Genomic DNA, 23,872 nt, shown 5'->3' with positions numbered 1-23,872 from the left:
TATAATGATTGAAAAAAATGTCCTGCCGATTAGCAATTCTGTTCTATGAATATAACAAATGGTACTGCAATATGGTTAATAAAACTCTACCCGAATAATTGCTCCAAGCATCTCAAATATATACAAAAAATTGCAGTTCATTAATAATTGCAATTATCATTGAAAAGTAAAGTTTAAAAAAATAATTGGTGGATCCTACGACGTCTGATCACGGCTATTTTCCTATCGGAATGGGATTTGTCTTCAATTTAAGATACATGAATGCTTGATAGAGAAAAAAAGCCCACCAAATTTACTTGTTATAAGATACAATTTAAATATTTGGAAACCAACAAATAAAATAATTTTTTAACATTTGGTTGAGAAAATTAAAAGTAGAAACGGGATACCCAAAAAGGGTATTTTTTGTTAGTGGAAGGAGTAAGTGTGCTCTACATGTACTGAAAATATTGAAATGAGATTGTGACTAATTTTCAAGCAAAAATTGATTAGAAAATTCGATTAGAATCTAAGCTATTTATTAAAAAGTTTTTTTTTTTTAATTTGAAATAAAAATAAAGTAGTTCAAAAACTGGGATTCCCATGAGTCAGACATTTTTGTGAAATTTGAAAAAATATTTTATGACATTTTTTCACAATTAAATAATCATATATCCTAGATTGAATCAAAATGCTATTGCCACACGAATATTACCGTGATTAGATGACTACAGAATAATTAGATGCTTGTAGTGCTCGAACTAGGAAAAATTCTTACACAAATCAGAGTAAGGAAAATTTTCGACAAAACTTTCTATAATCAGAAGGCAGCAAAATAGAACTAAATAATTAAAATTTTGCACTGTTTTTTTTTCAACATTCTCATCCATCATTTCCAACTCTGGTGAAATCATCTTTTTAACGACTGTCAAAAATGCTAAGATATATTATTTTTATTTTTAACCTAATTTTTTGTAATCAATGCTAATTAAAGATTTTAAAACTTTTAAGTGGACAAATTTGAGATATTTATCTAAAATGACGTGTTTTGTTTAAACGTAGAAAGTTACAAATAGAAAAAATCATCTCGAACATTAAGGAACATTTCAGACAAAACGTATTCTAATTATCTAATTCTTCTACTTTTTCTACCATTTTGCCTCTATATTATTAATTAGCGTTGTTTTCTATTCAGTTCTACAATCAGGAAGATAGATTAGAACATATAACTAAATAATTAAAAGCTTCGCCTATTTTATGTTCTACACGGAGAAAGAGATATCGCACAATGATGTCGCATATATATATATATATATATATATATATATATATGTGTGTGTGTGTGTGTGTGTGTGTGTGTGTGTGTGTGTGTGTGTGTAAAATCTTGTAATATACGATATCACGATTTTACGATACTATAATGTGATAATTACGATATATAGAGCGGAAATTACGTTATATATTGCAATTCTTGCGATATCGTTTTCTCCGTGTACTAATGAGACTTTATGTACCGTTTTTAAATCTGAAATAAATAGTAAATATCCCTATCTATTAAATAACACTTTGCACTCTTTTTCTTCGAACTTCTAATCGATCATCTCCATCTCTGGTGAAATCATATTTTCAAGTACTGTCAACAATTTTAATATGGAGAATATAATATTTTTTTTAACCCGAGTGAAATTTTTTAAAATCAATGCTGATTTAAGATTTTTTTAACTTTCATGATGTTAAATTTGAGACGTTTATCTAAAATTTCGTGTTTTTTTGGTTTTAATTTGGAAAGTTACAAATGGAAAAAAACCGTGTCGCATCAAAAGTTTCTCATTTTATTTCACATCTAGTTTTGAGTTTATTCTCATTTTCCGATTTAGCACATGACTCGCAGTTACGTTTTGAGGGATCGCAGTGGATTATCCTGGTCTCAACTCATAAATTATTTCGCCTGTTACTAAAATCACGGTGCTCGACCAAGTCGCCGCTGATTCACGTACAGTGTTGAAACTATATTTAGGTCCCATCGGAAAAATAGGCCAGTAGCTGGACGTCACCGCATCCCGGTTTACGGCAGGAACTACCGTCTTCTTTTCAGCTATTTCCAACCGTTGCAAAACTTAACGCCGTGGTCTTACAAACTCGAATTGACGAGGTTAGAACTCTTCAAATCTGAATCTGATTCTGAAATAGCTAAATTTGGTTGTCCGCAAAAATGATAAAAGTGTAACTAATTTTTAGTCAACTTGATAGCTCACTTCTCTTGCTGATTTTAATTAATAAAGTAGTCAACATTTGTACTTTATCTTTTTTGTTTTTATTTTTTATTTTGTTTTATCACCCCATTGTACAATTATTAATCCCATATGGGCAAATTTTTTTTTGAATAGTTGTTAATGATGACTAAAATATTTTAAACTTAACTTTCTCATTCCATGGGTAAGAGGGGCCATTCAAAAACTACGTCACGCTATTTTAAATACATATTCCACCCCTCCACTTGTTCGTTACTGATCATCACAAAAATCTTAAACCCCTCAGGTTCAGTTCACAAATACGAGCAACTATCCCTTCTTTTAAGCCATAATGTTATCAAAATAAATTATTTTGGATGAAATTAATGTATGTAGGTATTATGTACAATACTGGATTCAATATGGAAAGCTTAAGATTTTAAATCAAAATATATCGCATTTACAACAAAATAGTAAAATTTTTAACCAAACAAAGATTTATTTTCTACGTAAAGTGATGATTTATCTACGAAAGAATTAAGTTTTCAATCTAAAAAGTCGAATTTTTTAGAAAACAGTTGCGTTTGCAAACAAATAGTTAAACTTTCAAGCAAAGCACACGAATTTTTATCCAAATAGTTCAAATTTCCTTCAAAGATGAATTTTCAATCAAATAGTGAAATCTTCTAGCCAAAAAGTAGAATATTTTAGAAAAAAGTAGAATTTTTAACCATGAAAGATGAATTTTGAATCAGAATAAGATGAATTTTCTATCCAAAAAGACGATTTTTCAATAAAGCAGTTAATTTTTCGAACAAAAATGACAAAGTAGATAAAATAGTTTGATTTAATCAATTTTTTTTTTAATTGTTCAACAAACTAGCTTAATCATCAACAATGCAGATTAATTTATTTTTAAACAGTTGTACATTTAAAAACAAAAAAGATAAGGTTATTAAAAAAGAGATGAATTTTTAACAAAATATTAAATTTTACAGTCAAGAGAGAGAAAAAATGCAACGAAATTTTTGAATTTTCTAACCAAAAAATGAGTTATCTAGAAAACTGTTGAAATTTCAACCAAAAAGTTAATTTTCTACGAAAATAATAGAATTTCGAACAAAGATTTGAATTCTTAACACGAAAAAAATAATTATCCTCGAAAAAGTTTACTTTTCAACCCGAAAATATTACCTTTTAACAAGAAAGTTAATTTTAGCTGTGTCTAGGCTTACCGAAAATATTTGTCCTACGCTCACTGAGTTTTGGTCTATCTGGCCACCCTTTTTCAGCTCACCTTGACTCACCGTAAATATTGGTCCTACTCTCATTAAATTTCAGTAAATATAGGTACGGCCTTTTTTAATGAATATTTGCATTGTAAACTAAAAACCATAATTTTTCTACCAAAAATGGAATAGCTGAATTTGCAGTTAAAAAGATTTTATTTAAAGACGCAAAAAATTGGAATAAAATGGTTTGTTTTTTTAACCAAAGAGATTATTCTTCATCTAATAAAATAAATTCTTAACAAATTAGATTTACTTATAAGACAGCAGTTAAATTTGCAATCAAGGAGACACATTTTAAAAAAAAAAAATACTAATTTACAACTGATTACATACACATTTTCAACTAAATTAGTGAATTTTTAACTGAAAATGATAAATTTTCAACAAAAAATAGAATAGTTCAATTTTCAAATGAAAACAAAATTAATTTTGAAGCAGCAAACCAAATTATTAACAAAAAAGTTTAATCTCTAACTAAAAAAGATAAATTCTCAATAACAAATGTAATAGCTGAATTTTCAACTAAGAATGATCAATATCCAGCCAAAAATGGACTAGTTGGATTTTCAGTTCAACTTTCTTGGAAAATAGAACCTGCTCTCTATCCCCCCGGATACTGTGACATGTTTTTTGAACAGCCCCTAAGTAAGTGCTAAAAATTAAAAATGCAGATCGATGTGTATTTTATGAGTTTACCATGGAATCCTCTAAATACTAAGAAATCATCTACAACTAAGAAAAAATTAACTTCTGGTGTAAATTTATCTCTTATCGATAAATGTTAATTTATCAGCAATTAAATTCAATAACTTTCCATGAAATGAATACTGAATAATATTTATCTCACCGAATAAAATAAATCCTCAACATTAATAAATATGAATAGATCATTTCATCTCAGTGGTTCTTTCAGCACCCACAATTCTTGCTAATTTAGCCATTTTTAATTAACCCTCTGCAGCTCTAAGCAATCAACAAAATGACTAATAACAACTGAGCAATATAACCGGTAATCGTTACTTTTATTTATAACCCTCCTCATTTATTAACACTATTCATTACCCATTATTCATTTCCACATAATTAAATTTCTTTTCATGCTTGATGGCTAACATAAATCCCAGCAGAAAAGCTTGGTAGAAAACTTTTTTTATCGCACTTCGGCATGCTTTTTGGTTGAAGGAAGTGGCAATGCCATTCGCCCCGGAAGGAGACATAAAACTACTGATCTTCTGCACGAGATTGACACGGCTTTGAATATCGGCAAAGGATTTTTGCTTGGTAAAGGTGCGTTTCTAATTTAGCTTCAGCGATACTCTACTGATTCATTCTCTATATCTTATTAGACACCTAGTTTAATTTCATTTCCTGATGTGTAATAGAGCTTGAACGGATAGTTACCACCTTGATAACCTTTTACTTTGCAGTGGCTCAGCAGGTTTGTATTTTTCTACCCGAGATTTTATAATTATTTAATGTCCAACCTCTATAGAAATTTGTTCACACATCCTGTCTAGACAGATAATTTTTGAAACAGAATATGTCAATTTGCAGCTGAGGAAATTAATTTTCAACAACAAAAAAACGAATTTAAAACAAAGTTGCGAATCATTTATCACAATACATAAATTTGTAAATAAATTGTGGAATTGTCGACTAGAAACGATCAATTTTTAGGAAATAGTGGAATAGTTAAATTCTCAGTTAGAAAAATTATTTTTTTTTACTAAAAAAACGAATATTCAAACAAAATATTTAAACTTTCAACCAAAAACTTTAATTTTAACGAATAAAATGAAATTTTAACAAAGGACCCCAATTTTGAATCATGCAATAAAGTTTCGAATCATAAATATTAATTTTTTATTAAAAAAGATGAATTTATAACAAAATGTACATATTTTCAACCAATTAATGACTTTTCAATTAATGAAGATGAATTCTCAGTAAAAAATATGAAAGCAATTGAATTTTCGAATAAAAAATTTTAATTTTTAATCAAAAATGTAATAGTCAAATTTTCCGTTAAAAAATACACTTTTAAACAAAATAAAAACGAATTTTCAACAAAATAAATTAAATTTCTACCAAGTAGTTTAAATTTCAACCAAAAAGACGAATTCCTAATAAAAAATTAATTAATTGAAGTTACCAAAAAAAAGATCAATTTTCAGTTAGAAAAATTAATTTAAAAAAAAACACGCCTTTTTAACACAATCGATCAATCTCCAACGAAATAGTAGGCTTTTTAGCAAAAAGATATGAGCTTTAAACAAAAACTATAATAGTAGACTTTTCAATTACAAAGAATTAACCTTAAACAAAAAATAGTTGGGTTTTCTCATTAGTTTCTATCAATTCATTTGAAGTTCAAGGGAAAAACGAGAATAATGGGAAGTTTCTTAAAAACAGAGGAGAAAAGAGGAGTTCTTAAAAAAATGTCTAAAACCAAAAACATTGTTTTTTGGATATACATAAAAACTTTGTTGAATCAAACAAATTTTGGTCGATTCGACAAAATAATTATTTGATTAATTAAACCAAATATTGTTATTAAATCAACCAAATACTCCATCTATGGTTGAACCAAGAAAATATTTGTTGATTTCACCGAATCCTTTTCTGTGTATTACTATGAGCTTACTCGTAAAACAAAATCACTAATTTTAATTTTTTGAAAGCCATTTTATTAAATTCTCATACGCTTATGCATTCTATGTGTGATGCCCCCTGTATGTTTTTGTTCCTACGCCCCTCTGGCAGAGTGACGCATTTTTTGAACGACGACAAAGAAGTTATAGCACAATTTATATCTTTCAGTGTTGTCGAATAATAATACCGGTTTTGCTATACACTCCAGGTCCCATATAATAACTGTTTCGGGGTTTGCCTCGTACTGGCCTTGTTAATAAATCGGTATCCATATTACGTAAACAACCAGGGATGCCTGAAACGTTTTCATTTCAAATACATAATATTGTGCAATATACTCGACTTAGTACTCGCGCACTGCGAGAATTCCATAGCATTTCGAGGCGAGAGTCGCAACCATCATTCTCCCTGTCCCCTGAGAAAATACGCGGGCCAGCAGTTCTAGGAATTACAAAAACGGACCCGCTTCTATGGGACCTGGAGTATATTATTAAAGGCCGTGTCTAAACGTCTGGACAGTACGTGCGTTTATATGGCATTATTAAATTATTGATGAAACTTTGGTTTACAAATATTTTTTCTGGAAAAGGGATCTTACCATCGATAAGTTAAGGTGCGCCGCTGGTGTAGGACGATAGGCGTAATCGAGCACATGGTCTCGCAACCCCATGCTCGACTATAAACAACGGTTGTAAACTCCACGCCACGTAACCTCTGCCACTGATAACGTTCTGCGAGTCTGAAGCATATTATCTCTCAAGCACAGACCCTAAAAGACAATTTTGCAATGCATAACATAATGCAAACACGCTTCTGTAGCGTGTTAGTGAAGAGTCAAACACTTCCGAGTAAATAATAGCGTTGTTAGTATAGTTTCATTTAAAGGCACTGGAAACCACTCTCAAAAAGTATACCATTATCTAAATTGAGTCCCGTTTCCAGGTACGAGTTATTCTGTTATCCCTGAGACCGAAAATACCTCCATCATTCGATTACAATGGGACTTTTTCTCTTCAGGTTTTTTTCATAAAGATTTAAATATGGATATACCCATGGGCAGTGTGAAAAAATGAACTTATCGGCAGAGTAAAAAAGCGAATCTACTGATTGCAAGAGAAGTTTTTGAATAAGAAAAAGCATTTTATATACGAAAGTGATAAAAAAAAAGTTGTTGCTAAAGTAAGCTCTGTTCTAACTTAAAAACTAATAATTTATTATTCATACTGTTACCTGTATTAGGTTTTCTAGTAACTGATTAAACATATTCATTAGTTAGAAGTTATAATAGTAGTTCCAATTAAATGCATTGAATTTGTTATGTACCAGAATTTATATTAAAAAGTATGCGAAGAAAACATGATAAATTCATGAGAGATTATTCTTTAATAATTAAAAAAATGCTGTTTCTAAATAACCACAAAGATGGATGTAAATTCAAATAGCATCATATAGAGGAAACTATCTAGCTAATTATTCAATGTTTATATATTTTGAAGGTTACAACATTTTCAAAGCAAGATTCTGGGGGGATAGAATTTTGTTTTGTAAAACAACTATTAATAATGCTATTTCTCGAGTCCTGTAAATGATAGAACCATGCATTAGTCTTCTAAAAAATGGATTCATCATGTTTTTTTCGCTCAGGGAGACAAGTTTAAACATTTTTAATTCTTGGAAATTTTTATATAATATTTGTTAATAGGTAGTAAGCTTGCTACAAGAACTAAAAAATCTATTAAACATAACAAAAATCTCTGAATTTTCCACCTGATTTAGAGAATCTTGAAACAACAAAAAATTTCAAACAGCTTTTTGACAGTTTTCAATAGCGCCTGAATATTTAAATGTTTAAATGTTAAAATATTTTTGAATTTTCTATTGTTTAAGCTTCCAGGGAATAAAGTATTCGAGTGCATAGGATTTAAGAACGTCAACATTTGAAAATGTGTTAATGATACTAGATTAATCGCTCTAATTTTAAAACCTTTCGAAAGTCATATAGCTTAGAGAGTCATATAAATTATTAAAGGTATTGCAATTTCTATATTTTAAACTAATAATTTTGAGGAATTTTAATTTTACATTTTCCAGAGACACATAACTCTGAGGTATTGCAATTTCTATATTTTTTAACCTATTTTAATTTTTAAAGATTCGAATACAAAATATTTTAACATTTTCAACTTTAGTACAATTTTATTTTCTAACTAAAATTTTTTAAATTTTTTACTCTTAAAACTTAAAATAATTCGCATGCAAATCGTCAAATTTGAATATTTTCTTGAGACATCCAAATTCGAAAAATATTTGTCACTCCTGATCAATAACATCAAAATTCAATTGGGATTTTTCTTGAAAGAAGTTTAAATAAAATGGCCAAACACAAAAATAAGGGAAATTAACTCGATATCTGTTGAAGTTATTTTATTAATTATAAGATTCCAGCATCATTTTGTTAGATGTTGTATTTAATTATTTAAAATTATTCAAAATAATTAAATTTTAAACCTGCTGTTAACAAATTCAGAAATCAATTATCACCCTAACTTTCCCCTGTCTTCAATCTATCGACAAAATTTCTTCTTTTTTAATTCGGCATTAGAAAATATCAATCTTCACTCTTATTCTTATCTGTCATCAATCAAAGTCTCAGTCTCTAACTTCCCTTTATTTTCAGCCCGAGCTTTCTGAATAAAGCAGCCAGGTTAAACATAACGAGAAAATTCTAAACACTTCTCGAACTTGATCCGCCTTCATGTATGTTTTTCCTTCATGCTCTGACTGGTTCAACCACCACAGGAAAAACTATCAAGTTACGATTTTTAGTAAAATGTCGCAAACGTCGATTCACTATTGTTACATAGGTGTTGTTACATCAGGGCCTAAAATTTTCCCAATTTCGGACTACATTCCATGTGTATGTACACCCCCCCCCCCTTCAAGTAACAAGAAGCCAAGCAAAATGCAACTGTATCGATAACAGTTTTCATAGGCCAAAATACTAAAAAAACTGGGAAAATGAGCAGATTTTTCACGAAAAGAGGGGAACAAGTTCTTTTAAATAATTTCGTAAAATTCCAAATGAAAAGATTATATTTTCAATCAAGTAGATGATATTCTAGCATAATAGTTCAATTTTTAGCCAAAAATATGAATTTTCGATCAAAAACATGAATTTTTTACCGAAAAAGACGAGTTTTCAACAAAATGCATAATTTTTCAACCAAGCAGTTGAATTTTCAACTAAGAAGGATAAATTCTTAACAAAAAAAGAAGCAGTTTATTTTAAGTTAAATAATTAAATGTTTAATCGCCCCCCCCCCTTCGAAAAAAACTAATTTGAATGAATTAGTTAAATTTTCACACAAAGAGATGACTTCAACTAAGAAAGATTTTTAAGACAAGAAAGAATTTTTTAACTGAATCGTTAAATGAACATGCCAAAAATACGAAATTTCTAGAAAAAAGTGGAATTTTCAACCCGAAAATATGAATTTTCTACCAAATACATCGTTTTTTTAGCAAAGTGTTCAATTTTTAGCCAAAAAGTTAATTCTTGTCGAAAAATGTAATAGTTGTTACTTCGACCAAAAGGGGATTGTAAGTTTCAATAAAAAACAATTAAATTCTAATAAAAAAGACGAATTTTCGACTACATAGAGAAATGAAAACTATTTAGTTGAACATTCAATTGATAGGATTAAACAAATGAATTAATTACTAAATTCAACCAAGATGTTGAATTTTTAATAAAAAAACGTTAATTTTTAACCAAATACTACAATTTTCCACCAAAAAGATAAATTTCTAACAAAATAAATGAATTTACAACCAAACAGTTGAACTTTTAACTAAAAAAGATCAAATTTGAAACAAAAATTGAACGCTTAAAGTTTCAGTCAAAAAAATTAATTTCGTAAAAAAAATGTCAAAAAAAAGGTGAATTTTCATCTAAAATTGTGAATCTTCAATTTGTTTTAATTGCATATTTAAAGAATTAGTTTTGAATTTACAATCCAAAAACACAAATCTTCTCAAAAATACAGTTGAATTTTCCACCTGAAAACTGTTGTATTTCCCAAACAGAAAAAACTAATTTTCAGCCAATTTATGAAATTTGTAAACAAACGGGACGAATTGTGATGAGTTAATATTAATTTGTAATACTTTTAAAAAATTGGGTTAGAAAACTGAGATTATTTTTAGAATATAAAGTTATTAGTTTTCCAATGCACACTTTTTGATTTCGGACTAAATGCACTTTAGTCCAGACTACACAAAGTGTGTCGACCACTGAGCAATATTTTAGGCCCCGTTTGTGTATGATCATTTAGATTAAAAATGAGTATAGGAAGTCTATAATTCTGAGTTTGGATGGTGCGAGTGCGTGTAACATTGATCACTAATTGAATCAGTATATAATTAAAAATTATTGTCAATGACTTCCCATTGTGTGAAATATGATATATAATTTGATTATCATCATTTGTTTTATACAATAAAAATTGTATGTATAAACATAAATACAACATGCATAAAAGTATGTATACTATGTATAAACTATATATAATTTTTCCGCTAGGGTATTGTAGCTTTAGAAATTAGTAAAATTTAATTAAAAATTAGTTGCATTCTTACATTTTAATTATTCAAATTTAGTAAGTAGCAAAAAGTATCACATTACGATTTATTGTAAAACGTCCCATATGTGGAGTCACTAGAATGTTACGTAGTTGTTTCATACATGATGTACTCTGATTCGCGTGTCCTGGACGTGAAGTAGTGTAGATGTCACAAGATTAATATCGGAAGCTGTAGAGCTTGTACTTGTGGTACTCCGAAGAATAAATAATCTCCGAGAGATGATAGGATTTTTATTATTTATGGACCTACAAAATTATTCTAAATGATCGTTTTATTATATCATTTTATAATAAGATTTAAAATTTTGTTGTAACTAATTGGTGATGTAGGTGTCTACTTAATGAAATATTTTTTCTATGCACTTCAGATTCTTAATATATTTATTTTTAGTCATTTAAATATAAATCTTTTCAATTGAAACCTAAATTCAGACCCTATCAAAGTATTATCTTAATTTAACGTTTTGTGAATTATCTCGTAGAAAACAATTTTCGACAGAAATACATTGAAAGGCAAGGAACTGTGAAATGCAAAGTTAAATTATTTATCATTATTAGGGTGTTCGAAGAAAATTTTAATTTTTTAATTTTGTAAATGCTACGCATTAAATGTTTTCATTGTGGTGAAAAAGTACTGCCATAATTTTATTTTACTTAAAAAAATTTTTTTGTAGGTTTATCTAGGCCGCATAGTGTGACTAAAAGCATTTTTTGTGGGCAAAAATCTTTCTACAAGCTAATTTTCAATGGATTTTAATGTTTTTTTTGTATTAATTATAAAGAATATTCTCTATCTATTGTAGAAGAATTATATGCATATTTTCCAAGAATAATATGTTTAAGAGCCATTTTAGACCTTTAATTATAATGAAATTACAAAATTTTGCATTAGATTCCTGATAAGATCTTCAAAATTTTTTTATAAAACTTAGATTTTATTCTTCGATAAATGGGAAGTACTTTCTAGGTGATAATAATTTTTTAAATACTAAATTGGTATTTTTGAAACATCTAAAACTAAGAAAATTCATTTTCAGATCTAAAATTATGAAAGTAAACATTATTTTTCCCTGACTTTTCAGGTTTACCTTTTTTAAGATGTTTAAATTGTCTAAAGAAGAGCTTATTTTAATGTAATAACTATCTAGCTGTAATTCCCGATTTGTTAAGATTAGCTGATGTTTGAAGATTATTTGAACAATTTTCATAAACAAATATACATTTTTTGTAGGTCTCAATGAATCGGCCTAGTTTTTTTGTAGAAGAAACCAAACATGTATTTCCAATGACTACTTGATGTAATTTTGCAAATAACAAACATTAATGATTTAAGCATTATTTGTAAACAAATCCACATTCTAAATATTATTCCATTGATATGTATAATTTTTTCACTTAGTCAACAGTAAGTCTCTAATTTTGCTTAAATTGGTCAGAAATATTAATTATTTAAATAATCTGTATAAATAAATGCACATTTTGACCATTTTTTCACAATTAAGCTCCATTTTTGTAAGTAAATTAACTAAAAATGTATTGCTAATGATTTTTTGCTGTGATACTTTACCAACAGACAAGAACAGCTAGTTTTCTAAAGAATTTTTATAAATAAATGTACGTTTTGGCCCCTTTTTCATGGATAGACTTATTTTCTTTCGTGGAATAAACTAGAAATATCTTACCAATTACTTCATTTGGTCATATTTGTCCAATTAATAAGAACTCTAGATTATTTGAACATTATTTATAAACAAATATACAGTTTGAACATTTTCCATGACTAACGACTATTCATTATGTATGAATGTATGATATAAAATTAGGACGAAAAACATTTCAGATTTTCAGGAACACCGAAGATATCTTATTGAATAGTTTATTCATATTTTCGGCTGTCAAGATAAGATCCATAATAAATAGATAATTTTATTACCCAATTATCAAGAATCAATCTCACCTTGGATTATAGTATGTATGATCACCTTAGTTTTTTAGTTCATTCCACGCACAAAATTAATATTGATGACGAAAAAATGGTCAAACTGTGAACTTGTTTAGAAATATTGTTTAAATGATCAACAAAGCTTTTTAATTAGACAAATATGACAAGGAATAATTGTTAAGAAATTACGAGTTTATTATATAAAAAATAAGCCTAGTCATACAAAAGTGGCTAAAATGTACATATGTTTATAAAAATTGTTTAAATAAGATACTGTACATGTACATTGGCAAATTATCACAGAAAACAGTCAATGCAAATACATTTTTTGTTCACTTGGCTCAAAAATGGAACTTCTTACAGAAAAAATGGTAAAAATGTACCTATTCGTTGTGGCATACGAAAACTGTGTATCTGTTCATAAAAACTGTTAAACAGCAGTTACTTTTAACCAATCGCCATTATACATTTATTTCTCTCATATATATACATTGAATTTGAAACAAATAATCATTGCGAATCACCAGAAAAGGGCTTTGATTTATTAATGTTTTTAAAACATTATAAACCTTTTTTTCTTACTCTAATCTAATGGAAATATTTTATTAGGAAAATAAAAAGATATTTATCAAATTAATTTTTCAAGTTCAATTATCCAAAAAAATCATTAAAATAATTGAGTTTGAAATGAATTAAAAGAATTCAAAAGAATTCTTAGAAATTTAAACAAATCCAAGACAAATTTAAAAGATTTTAAGGTGAATTGAAAATAGTTCAAGTAAATAACAACAAATTTGAAATCCAAACAGAAAGATTCAAAGATCAATAAAGTGGCAATTTTATGTTAGAAAATGAGTATAGTGACTTTATTCTAAAAGATTTTGTAAAAAGTGATTTGTGAAAAAAAGTAAGTTATGAGAATTGCATCTAAATCGACATTAATTAACTAGCTTACATCCTTTTCAGAACAATTATGGCTAAAAATACATTTTAAGCTACTATAGGAATCTTTGAACTATATATTAAATCTGTATTTGTAATGTATCTCGAAATTCAAGACCTTTTTTGGCACCCGATATTAATAAGTGTTATGTATTCATTCTGGAGAATATTTTCTTTAAATTTCAGAAAAAAATCCTGTTCATCTTATTTCAGGATAAAAAGCTTAGTAGGGCCATGTTAGGCCATTTATCAGAATTAAATTACAAATTTTGTTCTAACTTTGATAATATCGTTAATTTCTTTTTATTTACAGCATGATATTTTCTAGGGGTGAAAGAATTTTATAGCCTTAAATTTGTACATTAAAAAAAATCTGAAACTTAGAAATAACTTGGATTGACTAAAATAAAAATTGTGGCAAGAAGCGAAGAAAATATTCCACTTCGGGCGATTTCATTTCTCTCGAGACCTTATTCAATTTTCTATGGGGCAAAATCTAGTTTGAAAATCAACTTGGCTACCGAAGTAAGAATTCAATAACGGACTCGATTTCTCAACTCGAACCAAAGTCACCTGTCCATTTTCTCCTATATATACTCGCAGTAACACCTGTACCTTCTGAGACTAATATTTTTATTCTTCTTTTTATCCAGTTCAACAAATTTAACCAAGTGAACGAAAGAAGCTTTAAGAGATGTTAAAGTGCCTTATTTAAAAACTTTAACCTCCTTTAAAACTTCGATTTATTTTTAAGGATTACATAGAATATAAGGATTTTAAATTACCTACATTTCCTGTATATCCTCAGGGGTTTGATTTTTAAATTTGTACGTAGAATCCGAAGAATATTGAAGTTTTCATTGGAAGTATTGCATTATATATTTCAAAGGCTTTTCATATAGCGATTTAATTTAATTTCTAATAAAACTATAATAATCACTTCAGTGGATGAAAATTTCAATTAATTTAATTAACTTCTTGATCATATTCTTCATTTAATTTTAAAAATGAGAAACAAATGTTTAACCTCTAAAATCCTACAACGACCTTCCCATGAGTGCACTTCTAATCGTATTTTAAATCGTTAAAATTTTTATGTGTCAAATTTGAAAGTTAAGATTGTATGTTTCCAGGCTGAAATTTACCCATTTTTACTTGTACAATTTTTAAAGATTTTAATTTGAAAATTGTAACAATATTACGATTCTAATTAAATAATTGGGTAACGAATTAAGAAAATATTGATATGCCAGAATTTGAACAATTGTTTCAGGATTGAATAAAGTGTTACAGTAGAGAACGCAGGATTTAATAGGCTTTTCGATGAGTTTCTAAAAATATCTTTTCAATGTTCTGACCGACGTTATCACGTTTCAAAGTCAAGGCTAATTTTTAATGGGGCATCCAGATTGCAGTTTGATATTCACCTTTGGCTATATTATTTTAAATATTCTTTGAAGTCTAATGAGTTTTTATTAACAATAGAAATATTTTAGACGGAAAAATACTGATAACATAAAGCCAAATTGCTTCAAATTGTAAATCCTCTTTTAAAAACACGAGCATAACAACCTGCAATATTGTTGCAAAATTGTTTTTTTTTTAATCTGATGATTTTTTATTAAAAGCACCCATTATCCGCGTAAAACAATAACATACAATTGCTAAAAACTGTACATATTCTTTAAAATGTAATGATTTTTATTTCAAATTGTAACGTGGTCATAACTTTAAACTATTCTGAAATTGTAAATCTAATCATTTCATTGAAAACCTCCACCTTAATCAACAATTCTACAAAGAAACCTAATTTTATTTGAAATCAAATGGATTTCTGGTTTAAAATACGAACAAAATCTAAAATTGTTAAAAAGTTGTGAATCTTATTTGCAATGTTTGAAATATGATTTGTTTTTAAAATATTGATACAAACTTCCAACGAAAGATAGTAAAATATTTAAAATTGTTAAAAGATTCGAAATCTTGTTCAAATTGTAACGATTTTTGTTTGAAAATACAAATTTTCAATGTAAAACATCTTATGTTTAAATTGTTTTAAAATTTATGAATCTTCAGACTTAATAATTTTGAAAAGTTAAATTAAATTTATGACAAAAAACCTAAAGGTTTAAAAAATTTATAGGTATTCTTTGAAATATCATGGGTTTTGTTTTAAATCACCGATTTCTTATGAAAAACGTTATTATAACCTAAAACCGCTCAATAATTACAAATTTTGTTCGTACTAATGTGAGTTTTGTTTAAAAATACCACTTTCATGTAAAATGCTATAACGTAATCTAAAATTGTTTGAAAATTATGAATCTTTAAAATTCAATGATTTTAGTTAAGAAATGTAATTTTTCGGTAAAAAACGCTAACAGAGAAGAATAATTTCTAGCGAAAAGCTCTAAATTGGAACGTGTGTAATTCTTTTTTAATAATTTATTAGACCATTTAAGAGTTTTAATTTAACCGTGTAAAATTATTCAAAAATTACAAATGTTTCTCAGTTTACATAAAGTTGTCTATGACTTTTGTCGGATCTTATTTTCCAAATTTCAAATTTAAGATATGAAACTAATTGCCTGTGCGACTAGTGGAAGTACTATTAAAATGTACTGCTGACTTTGAAAAGCCGAATTACAAATTCAGAAAAGGAGCAAGAAACTTTTTCTAATGACCATTAGAAAGCTGATATAATTCAGCGTCCAATAGTCTCTAAATGCGATATTTTTCACCATTTAATTTTTTTTTCAAGAATTTTTAGAATTTTGTACCTCGACTTCAACCCATTGCCTGGCCTAGGAAATTTCTAGAAAAAATCTGAAATGATACTGCACATTCCCGGAAGTCTTGTCTTTAAATGAAGCTCATAAAACTTAAATAAATGTAAAGGGTTCCCGAGATCTGACTAAAAATGTCAAGCGTGTCTTGACGCAGATATGCTTGGAAATTTGTTGTCATATTTTGGGAACCAATGAATATTTTAGAAGTATTATTGACTCAAATTGAAGATACAATTTCAAAGATTGTGTAGTATCAATTTACATTTTTTTCCCAAAATTTTTTTTTCAAGTTAGAACACAAGTTGAAGTTAAGGTGCAAAATTGGTTAATTTCTCGGCGATCACTGCTATCGCTGCCTACAGCAGTGATCGCCGACTGAAATTTGACGCAGATTTGCTTGCAAATGTTTTGTCATATCCCGGAAACCCATGAAGATTTTTTAAGTTTTAATGGCTTGAATTGAAAACAAGACTTCAAAACTGTGTGGTAAAAATCTTTAATTGTTGCAAAACTCTTCTAGGTCATATCAGGGGTTGAAGTCGGTGTATAAACTCAAGAAATTCTCCTGTTTTTTTCTAAATACTTCTCACGTGATATATTCTCTTCAAATTATCAAAAATATTTATAATAGGGGTCATTCAAGGTAGAAGCTCATGAGGTATTTGACTGTTTTTTAAAAAGTTTTTTTCCTTTTTTGAAGGAGTAATCACTTTTCAAAGTATCAGTAGTAGCGTATTTCTTTCAATCTAGAATCAAATTTACCCTGAAATTCCTAATGAACTCAAAACCATAGTTTTTGCTCCCTTTTAGCGAGAAATGTCTTCGGATCTTGTTCTGAATAAACAGAAGACAACATACTCCATTTATGAGTAGCGTATGCGTCGTGTACTATTCCTGCCGGTACAGCACGGGTTAAAGTTGCCCTGGTCTCTTCTCTCCCTTTACGTCGACGTAAACGCAAACAGAGACGGCGTCGTGTAGCTTTGTGCGTCCCGACGCTTCAGTTCTCCGCCGCCGTTTGCACGCACATCGTGCTCGAGGTGTGATGCTCTAGTTTCTAGTATCCGAAAGTAACGGTCACAGGGAGAAAGGGTTTAAGAAAATCGCAAAAAAAAGTGAAAGTGGCCATGGTGGAAAAAAGTGAGTGCTAATGTTCAACATTGTAGGCAATACTCTATGGATACTCTTTCAGATCGCAACCCCTCGTCCAACAGGTTGTAACGAATCTCTCACATCGGACTATAAGAATCAAGAACGCCCAACCAATATATATTTAAATTATTTGATAATGGATTTTAATCCAGTCTTAAATAATTATATAACTATTTAAATCCTATTTTATTTATTGTTCCGAATTTTTAGGTAACAGGAATTTATCGGTCTTTTTGTCTGTCCTCCCTAAACTTAACGAGTTGTTGCACTTGTTTACCTTTTTACATAAATGAATATTTCTAGACAAACTAATTTTTTCACTTTCTAAATAAATGAATTATTTTTTAGTTTGAAATCTCGCAAGTTGTGGTTGTAAAAATCGGATGATGACATAAACGGGGGTTTACATCCGTTTTTCGTTATGTAAGAGGCTTACGATACTCTTTCGTAAACGACGCGACGTCTGCGAGTGCACAGCAGGAAGTATCGCATTTGCTATTTTCGTGAACACCTTCACGTTTTCCCCTCGAGAATTTTTGAATGGCCACGATAGAAGTTGTTATTTTGCTCGACGTTCTACAAATATTGTTTTTTCAACAAGTGGCTCGTCACGCCCTACCTTTCAGTCATCGAAAGCACGATAGGAATTCAATTCACTTTTCCACTTAAGGGCCGTTCCAAAACTACGTCACACTACCAGGGGGTTGATAGATTTTCTGACGATTTGCGACGCAGGGGAAGGAGGGATTAAAGCAGAATATGACGTCACACATGGCAAATACACATGTTAATAACTATTTTTTGAAATGCTTGAAAAAATGCAAATGAGTGATTTTATTTTACAAGTAAAGCATCTAAATGAAAGCTCTTTGCCCTATTCACCTCTTTATCATTTTTTAGAAAGAATTCCTATTTTTCCACTGTTTCCAAGAAAAAAAACCTTTTACCTGTTTTTCGCTCACGTAGGCACTGAATTAATATAATCTAATAAGAAAATTTATCTAATTCTTCTTGAATATTAATTCTTTTTAACTGAAAAGATGCCTGGTATATTTTGGTTCAAAATTCACCTCTTTTGAATTAAAAGTCTACTAGCTAGGTGAAAATTTTGTTGAAAATAAATTTTTTTTACTAAAAATGCAACTATTCTGTTTTTGGATAAAATTGCTATAATTTGGTTGAAAATTGATGTATTTTGTGGTAACTGTGTCCTTTTTGGTAGAAAATTAATCTTTTCGATCGAACATTTAACAGCTTGTTTGAAAGTTGAATTACTTTCTTACAAAATAATTTTATTAGTTTGAAGATTCATCTCTTTGCTTACAAATTTAATTATTTTGTTGAAAATATTTTGTTTTCTTTTAATTGGAAATTAATTATGTTTAGTTGAAATTTCAAGAATTTGGTTGAATATTTATGTAACTCTTTGTAAAATCGTCTTTTTTGTAGTAAATTAATCTGCTTGATTGAAGATTTAACTGTTTGTTTGAAAGTTGAACTACTTGTTCAAGATTCGATTTATTAGTTGAAGATTCATCCCTTTCGTTGAAAATTTAACTATTTTGTTAAAAATTCGTTTTTCTTTTTGGTTAACAATAGTTGTTATTATAAAATTCAACTGTTTGATATAAAATTGACGGTTTTTTTTTTAAATGGTTAAAGTGTACACTGTTTTGGGTAAGGATTAAACTATTTGGTTAAAAATTCTTCTTCTTTGATTAACTTCAACTATTCTTTTAATAAAAATCAAGTATTTTCTTTTTGAAATGTCAACTATTACACTTTTTGCTGAAAAGGCATCTTTTTGATACAACATTTTCTTGTTTCAATATCAACTATTACATTTATTGTTGAGAACTCATCTCTTTGATTAAATTCGATTTTCTTTTATTTAATATTAAAAACTTTTCTTAGTTGAAATTTCAAAAATTATATTTTATGTTGCAAATTGATTTTTTTTGGTCTGAAAATTAAACTTCTTGATGGAAAATTCGCCTTTTTGGGTTGAAAATTCTATTATTTTCGTAGAGCATTTAAATATTTGGTTAAAAATATTTTTTTGAGTAAAATTTAATATTGTTGGGTTAAAAATTGAACTGTTTACTAGTAAGTTCACCTTTATAATTTCAAAAATTGAATTTTTTTCCTTAGTTATATATCTGTCTCTGAAGAGCGGATTGCGCTCGTTTTTGTAAATATCCTTCTCTGAATTTAAGTCTTTTTGTGAAATTAAGTTACACCAATTAACTTTTTTCAATTTAAGTTATTTTTTAATCAGATTTGTGTTTATATACTTCGTTTGAAAGCTTTTTGTGCAATACTGGATGAAGATTAAACTCCTTTGATCAAAATTTATCTTTTTGGTTTGAAAATAATTTCTTTTTTTAAATTTGACTATTTTTGATTTAAAATTAAAATCATTTCTTGGTTGAAATATCAGATATTATATTTCTCGTTGAAAAGTAATCTTTTTTGTTTAAAAATCAACTATCTTGTTTAAAATTCGTCTTTTTGGATTGAAAGTCTACTATTTTTGTTACAAAAATTCTTTGTTGAAAATTCAACTGTCCTCTGAAAAATTCATCTCCTTGGCTTAAAGATTCGACTCTTTGCTTAAAAATGCAACTGTTTGTGGTTGAAGTTAATTCTGTTTTGTTGAATAATTCGACCTTTTCCTTGAAAACTCGTTTCGCTTAAAAGTGTAACTATTTGATAGTAAACTCATCTTTCTTCATTGAAAATTTGTCTCTTTTGGTCAAAAATTAATATTCTTCTATTGCAAATTTAACTATTTTCTCCAAATGCAATATATTTTATCATAAAATCTTGAGCATTTCGAATCGAACTCTATATGGCACCTACATTCATTTTCTTCAAATTTAAGCGAATCAATTTTCCTAATAATACCCTATAAACATAAAAAATCATCCTATTTTCCTTGTTTTCATTGGATTTTGGTCTGTTATATTATTTATTAAATATTTTGTGAAAATCTTTACCGAAGAATGGGTAGGATGTAAAAAGTGTTCAAAATAACGTGACGCTTTTTTTTCTAAGCCTCTTACAATTGAGTACAGAAAGAACTATTCTTTCTTTGGCTAATTGCAGCACAAAAGACTCGAACAATTTAAAAAAAACCGCTATTATCCATAGAAACACAAATTTTCCTTATATTCTGAATTATTACCATACTAGAATATCGCTCTTTCACTTTATTTGTGTTCCACTGCCTGAATAAAAAAAATGGAATACAAATGCGGAATAAAAATGGTATCGACATATCTTGAAATGAATCGGAGAACCTCCAAGGATAAAGAGAATCCCTCATCCCCGGGGGAAACAATAGATATTCATATTTAGTGCCTACAAACCGCATATTGATATTTTTATTGTTTTCAAAAATAATGGAAAATATTTCAAGAGGGAAAAAGTATTAAAGGTTTATTTTGTATTTAATTTTTTAATTTTTTCACGTAAAAAGCAGAAAATTTGAAGGTATTTAAAACAAGACCACATAATAGAGGTGGAGACTCATTGTCAGTATCAATGGTGGAGGCGACGGTTCTTCTTAACCTTCTTTTCTTGTTCTACTTGTCTTTCTTTTTCGTCTTTTTCTTTTCTTTTTTTCTCGTCACCATAAGAGTAGACTCTCATCAGGCATACTTCTGTATTAATGAACCGGAAAGACTATCACCTACTCGTATGCAAAAAGTCTTTGAGACTCTCCCCAGTTCATTCGTGAAAAGTCGACAAGCTTCTTCCTTCACTGGAATCTTTTTCTCTTTCAAGGAGATCTTATCTTCAAAAGAATGTTAAGATTTTGTAAGTCTTTAAGGTTTTAAGAAACGGACTATAAACCAATTCCATTTCAAATTTGGCAAAATTTCAAGAAAAATGTAGGCGACTTTTTACATTTTCTGAAAAACCGCCATCATTTTGTTAATTTTCAATTTTTTTTTTAAAATTACCCGGCAGAAAAAAAAACGATTAATGCTATCAGAATCAGGAGGAAACGATAAATATCTCTAAATAAGTTGAGCGATCTGAAAGGCAAAATTTTTGAAAACAAAGTACAAAATTCAAATACGCAGATATTCGACGACTTTAAACGTGCCTGATTGGAAATGGGGATGGTCGGAAAAAATGAAAAGGGGGCGGGGTTTCCTGAATATCTTCTTCTAATGGTCTCGAATTCGATGAAAAAAATCGAAAATATTTCTGGATAACCTCACCTGTTTCCTTTTTTTTTCATATATTTTGTTCACAGCCGTTGCTTCTTTAATAAAGGCATCCTATCTGTTTTAGAGACGCTCAACCATTTTTGAATTTTTTGCTTGTTTTAATATAGTTTTTTTCTTGTAAACGGTGCAAAGATAAAAAAGAGCCAGAATTCTTTTTGGTCCTACTTTTCTAGTTATTCAAAATTTTATCTCAACATTTTGTATGCCTTTTGTTGTTTCTGAGAAAATTTCAAAAATTTGATTTTTCGGTATTACTAGTCATTGAAAAAAAATTAAGAGAGATTTTTGAGAAAATCTACTTTTAATGATTTTAGAGAAGTTTCCACTATTTTGTCATTTGTATCATTTTTCATTTTTTTTTAATCAATTGAGCTGGTTCGAAAAATACTGCATTTTGAAACATATGTTTAACGGAATTAGTAACAAAATTTTTTTTGTAAAAACAAAAAATGTACTAGTCAAACTAACTTTTTTCATATTCCAATCATTGTCTCAATTTAAGATTTAGTTCTGGAAATTGAAGAGAAAGGTCTTCAATATATTCAAAATAGGAATCTGCAAAAAAAATCCGTCTCAGCATCTTTTACTATTCCATCATGTAACAGTCTTTAATGTGTTGTTATTAACTCAATATTTTTTAATATTCTTGAATTGATGTTCCAGGAAAGAGGGACACACGAAATCTTTATTGCTTTTTTTGAAAGAAAAGCGAGTGTCCCTCTTTACCCCACATGTGCTGCTTAGTCCCTGGTTATGGTAATTTAAATATTTAGAATTCCAATTTTGGATTGGTAATATGACAATGGTACAAATCGTTATGTCTCTAATATAAATCTCAATCAATTTTAAACTTTTGAATTTGAAAGTATTTCGCTCTCATTTGAATCAGTGAAAAATTCACTGGTAAGTCTTTAGTGACTAGAAATAATAATAGTTTCAATTGAGAGACGGATCAAAAATTAAATTTTTGATTCCTTTGACAGATTTTCACGTTTTTTAAAATCATTTCTAATTTACATATATAATTATAAAATATTTATTTTTTATTGCTTCAATATTCTAGATACTTGATAACAAATTTTATTGAACAGATCTTGAATAAACTTTCGAAATATATAATTATTTATTTTTCGACACATCAAACTTTAGATTATTCAACTAATTTAAACATATTAAAATTAAAATTTTGTTGTTGTGAAGATATCATTTTGAATTTTATTTCTACAAATATTCTCATCATATTAATAGTCATCCTGGCTGTAGGGAATCTTAAACATTGTCGTAACTTAATATTGTCTACTTGGGAAGAAACTCGAAGTCTACACAACTGAAAAAGCAAAGAATGCCTCCTTCAGCGAGATCCACAGGTTAAAACAGTTTGTTTGGTGCTTTTTCAGAAAGCGTCATGTTTGCCCCGACTTTCAAAGCTTCATCGGCGAAGCCAGGTAAATCGTATGTGAAACCCCATGGTTACTTTTTCCAAACCTTGTGTCATAATCTGTCAAATAAAAGTCCGAATAACTTAGTGGGTTTAAAAAAGAGAAATGTGTTTCTATTTAAAAAAATTCGTTTATAAAATATAATTCATGTTTATTTTAATTTTTATAAGCAAAACATTTCTATTAATGTTAATCCACAATTTTATTCGTCTAGAAAATGTTTGTTTGTCCTAACAATAACCTTAAAGAAAAAAATGTTTAGCATGATGTGTGTCAATTTTTTTAGATTAATCCGCTTCTCTGCAGCGAGTGTTTAAATTTATACGTTAGGTTGATCCAAATTTATACCTTTTGAAACTCGATTTTTGATTTTTGGCGAACGCCCCCCCCCCTCCAATTTGTTTGTTTTTTGCAAAATAAATTCTCTAATTTTCTCGATCAACATTAAACCGTGTCCCAATTGGATAAGTTCGGTCTTTGAAAACATGGAATAAGACATACTTGTTGTTAACATTTTGTAAATTTATGTTAAACACCCACTTAATAAAAGTTCAAGAAATAATTTCTACT

General features: G+C 28.5%; 1 protein-coding gene across 1 annotated transcript in view; it reads left to right on the top strand.

The window, feature by feature from the left end:
- The window catches only part of LOC117181607, a 327,912-nt gene that overhangs the window by 217,243 nt on the left and 86,797 nt on the right, over positions 1–23,872 (top strand). The window contains exons 7-8 of the mRNA XM_033374469.1: positions 4,685–4,789; positions 23,261–23,308. Coding sequence (XP_033230360.1) covers positions 4,685–4,789; positions 23,261–23,308 — 153 coding nt within the window. The remainder of the gene's footprint in view (positions 1–4,684; positions 4,790–23,260; positions 23,309–23,872) is intronic.

This window comes from Belonocnema kinseyi, chromosome 10 (assembly GCF_010883055.1).
Source record: "Belonocnema kinseyi isolate 2016_QV_RU_SX_M_011 chromosome 10, B_treatae_v1, whole genome shotgun sequence".
Classification (NCBI taxonomy): Eukaryota; Metazoa; Arthropoda; class Insecta; order Hymenoptera; family Cynipidae; genus Belonocnema; species Belonocnema kinseyi.
The sequence above is the reverse complement of the archived record's forward strand: the minus strand, read 5'-3'. Positions and strand labels throughout refer to the sequence as shown.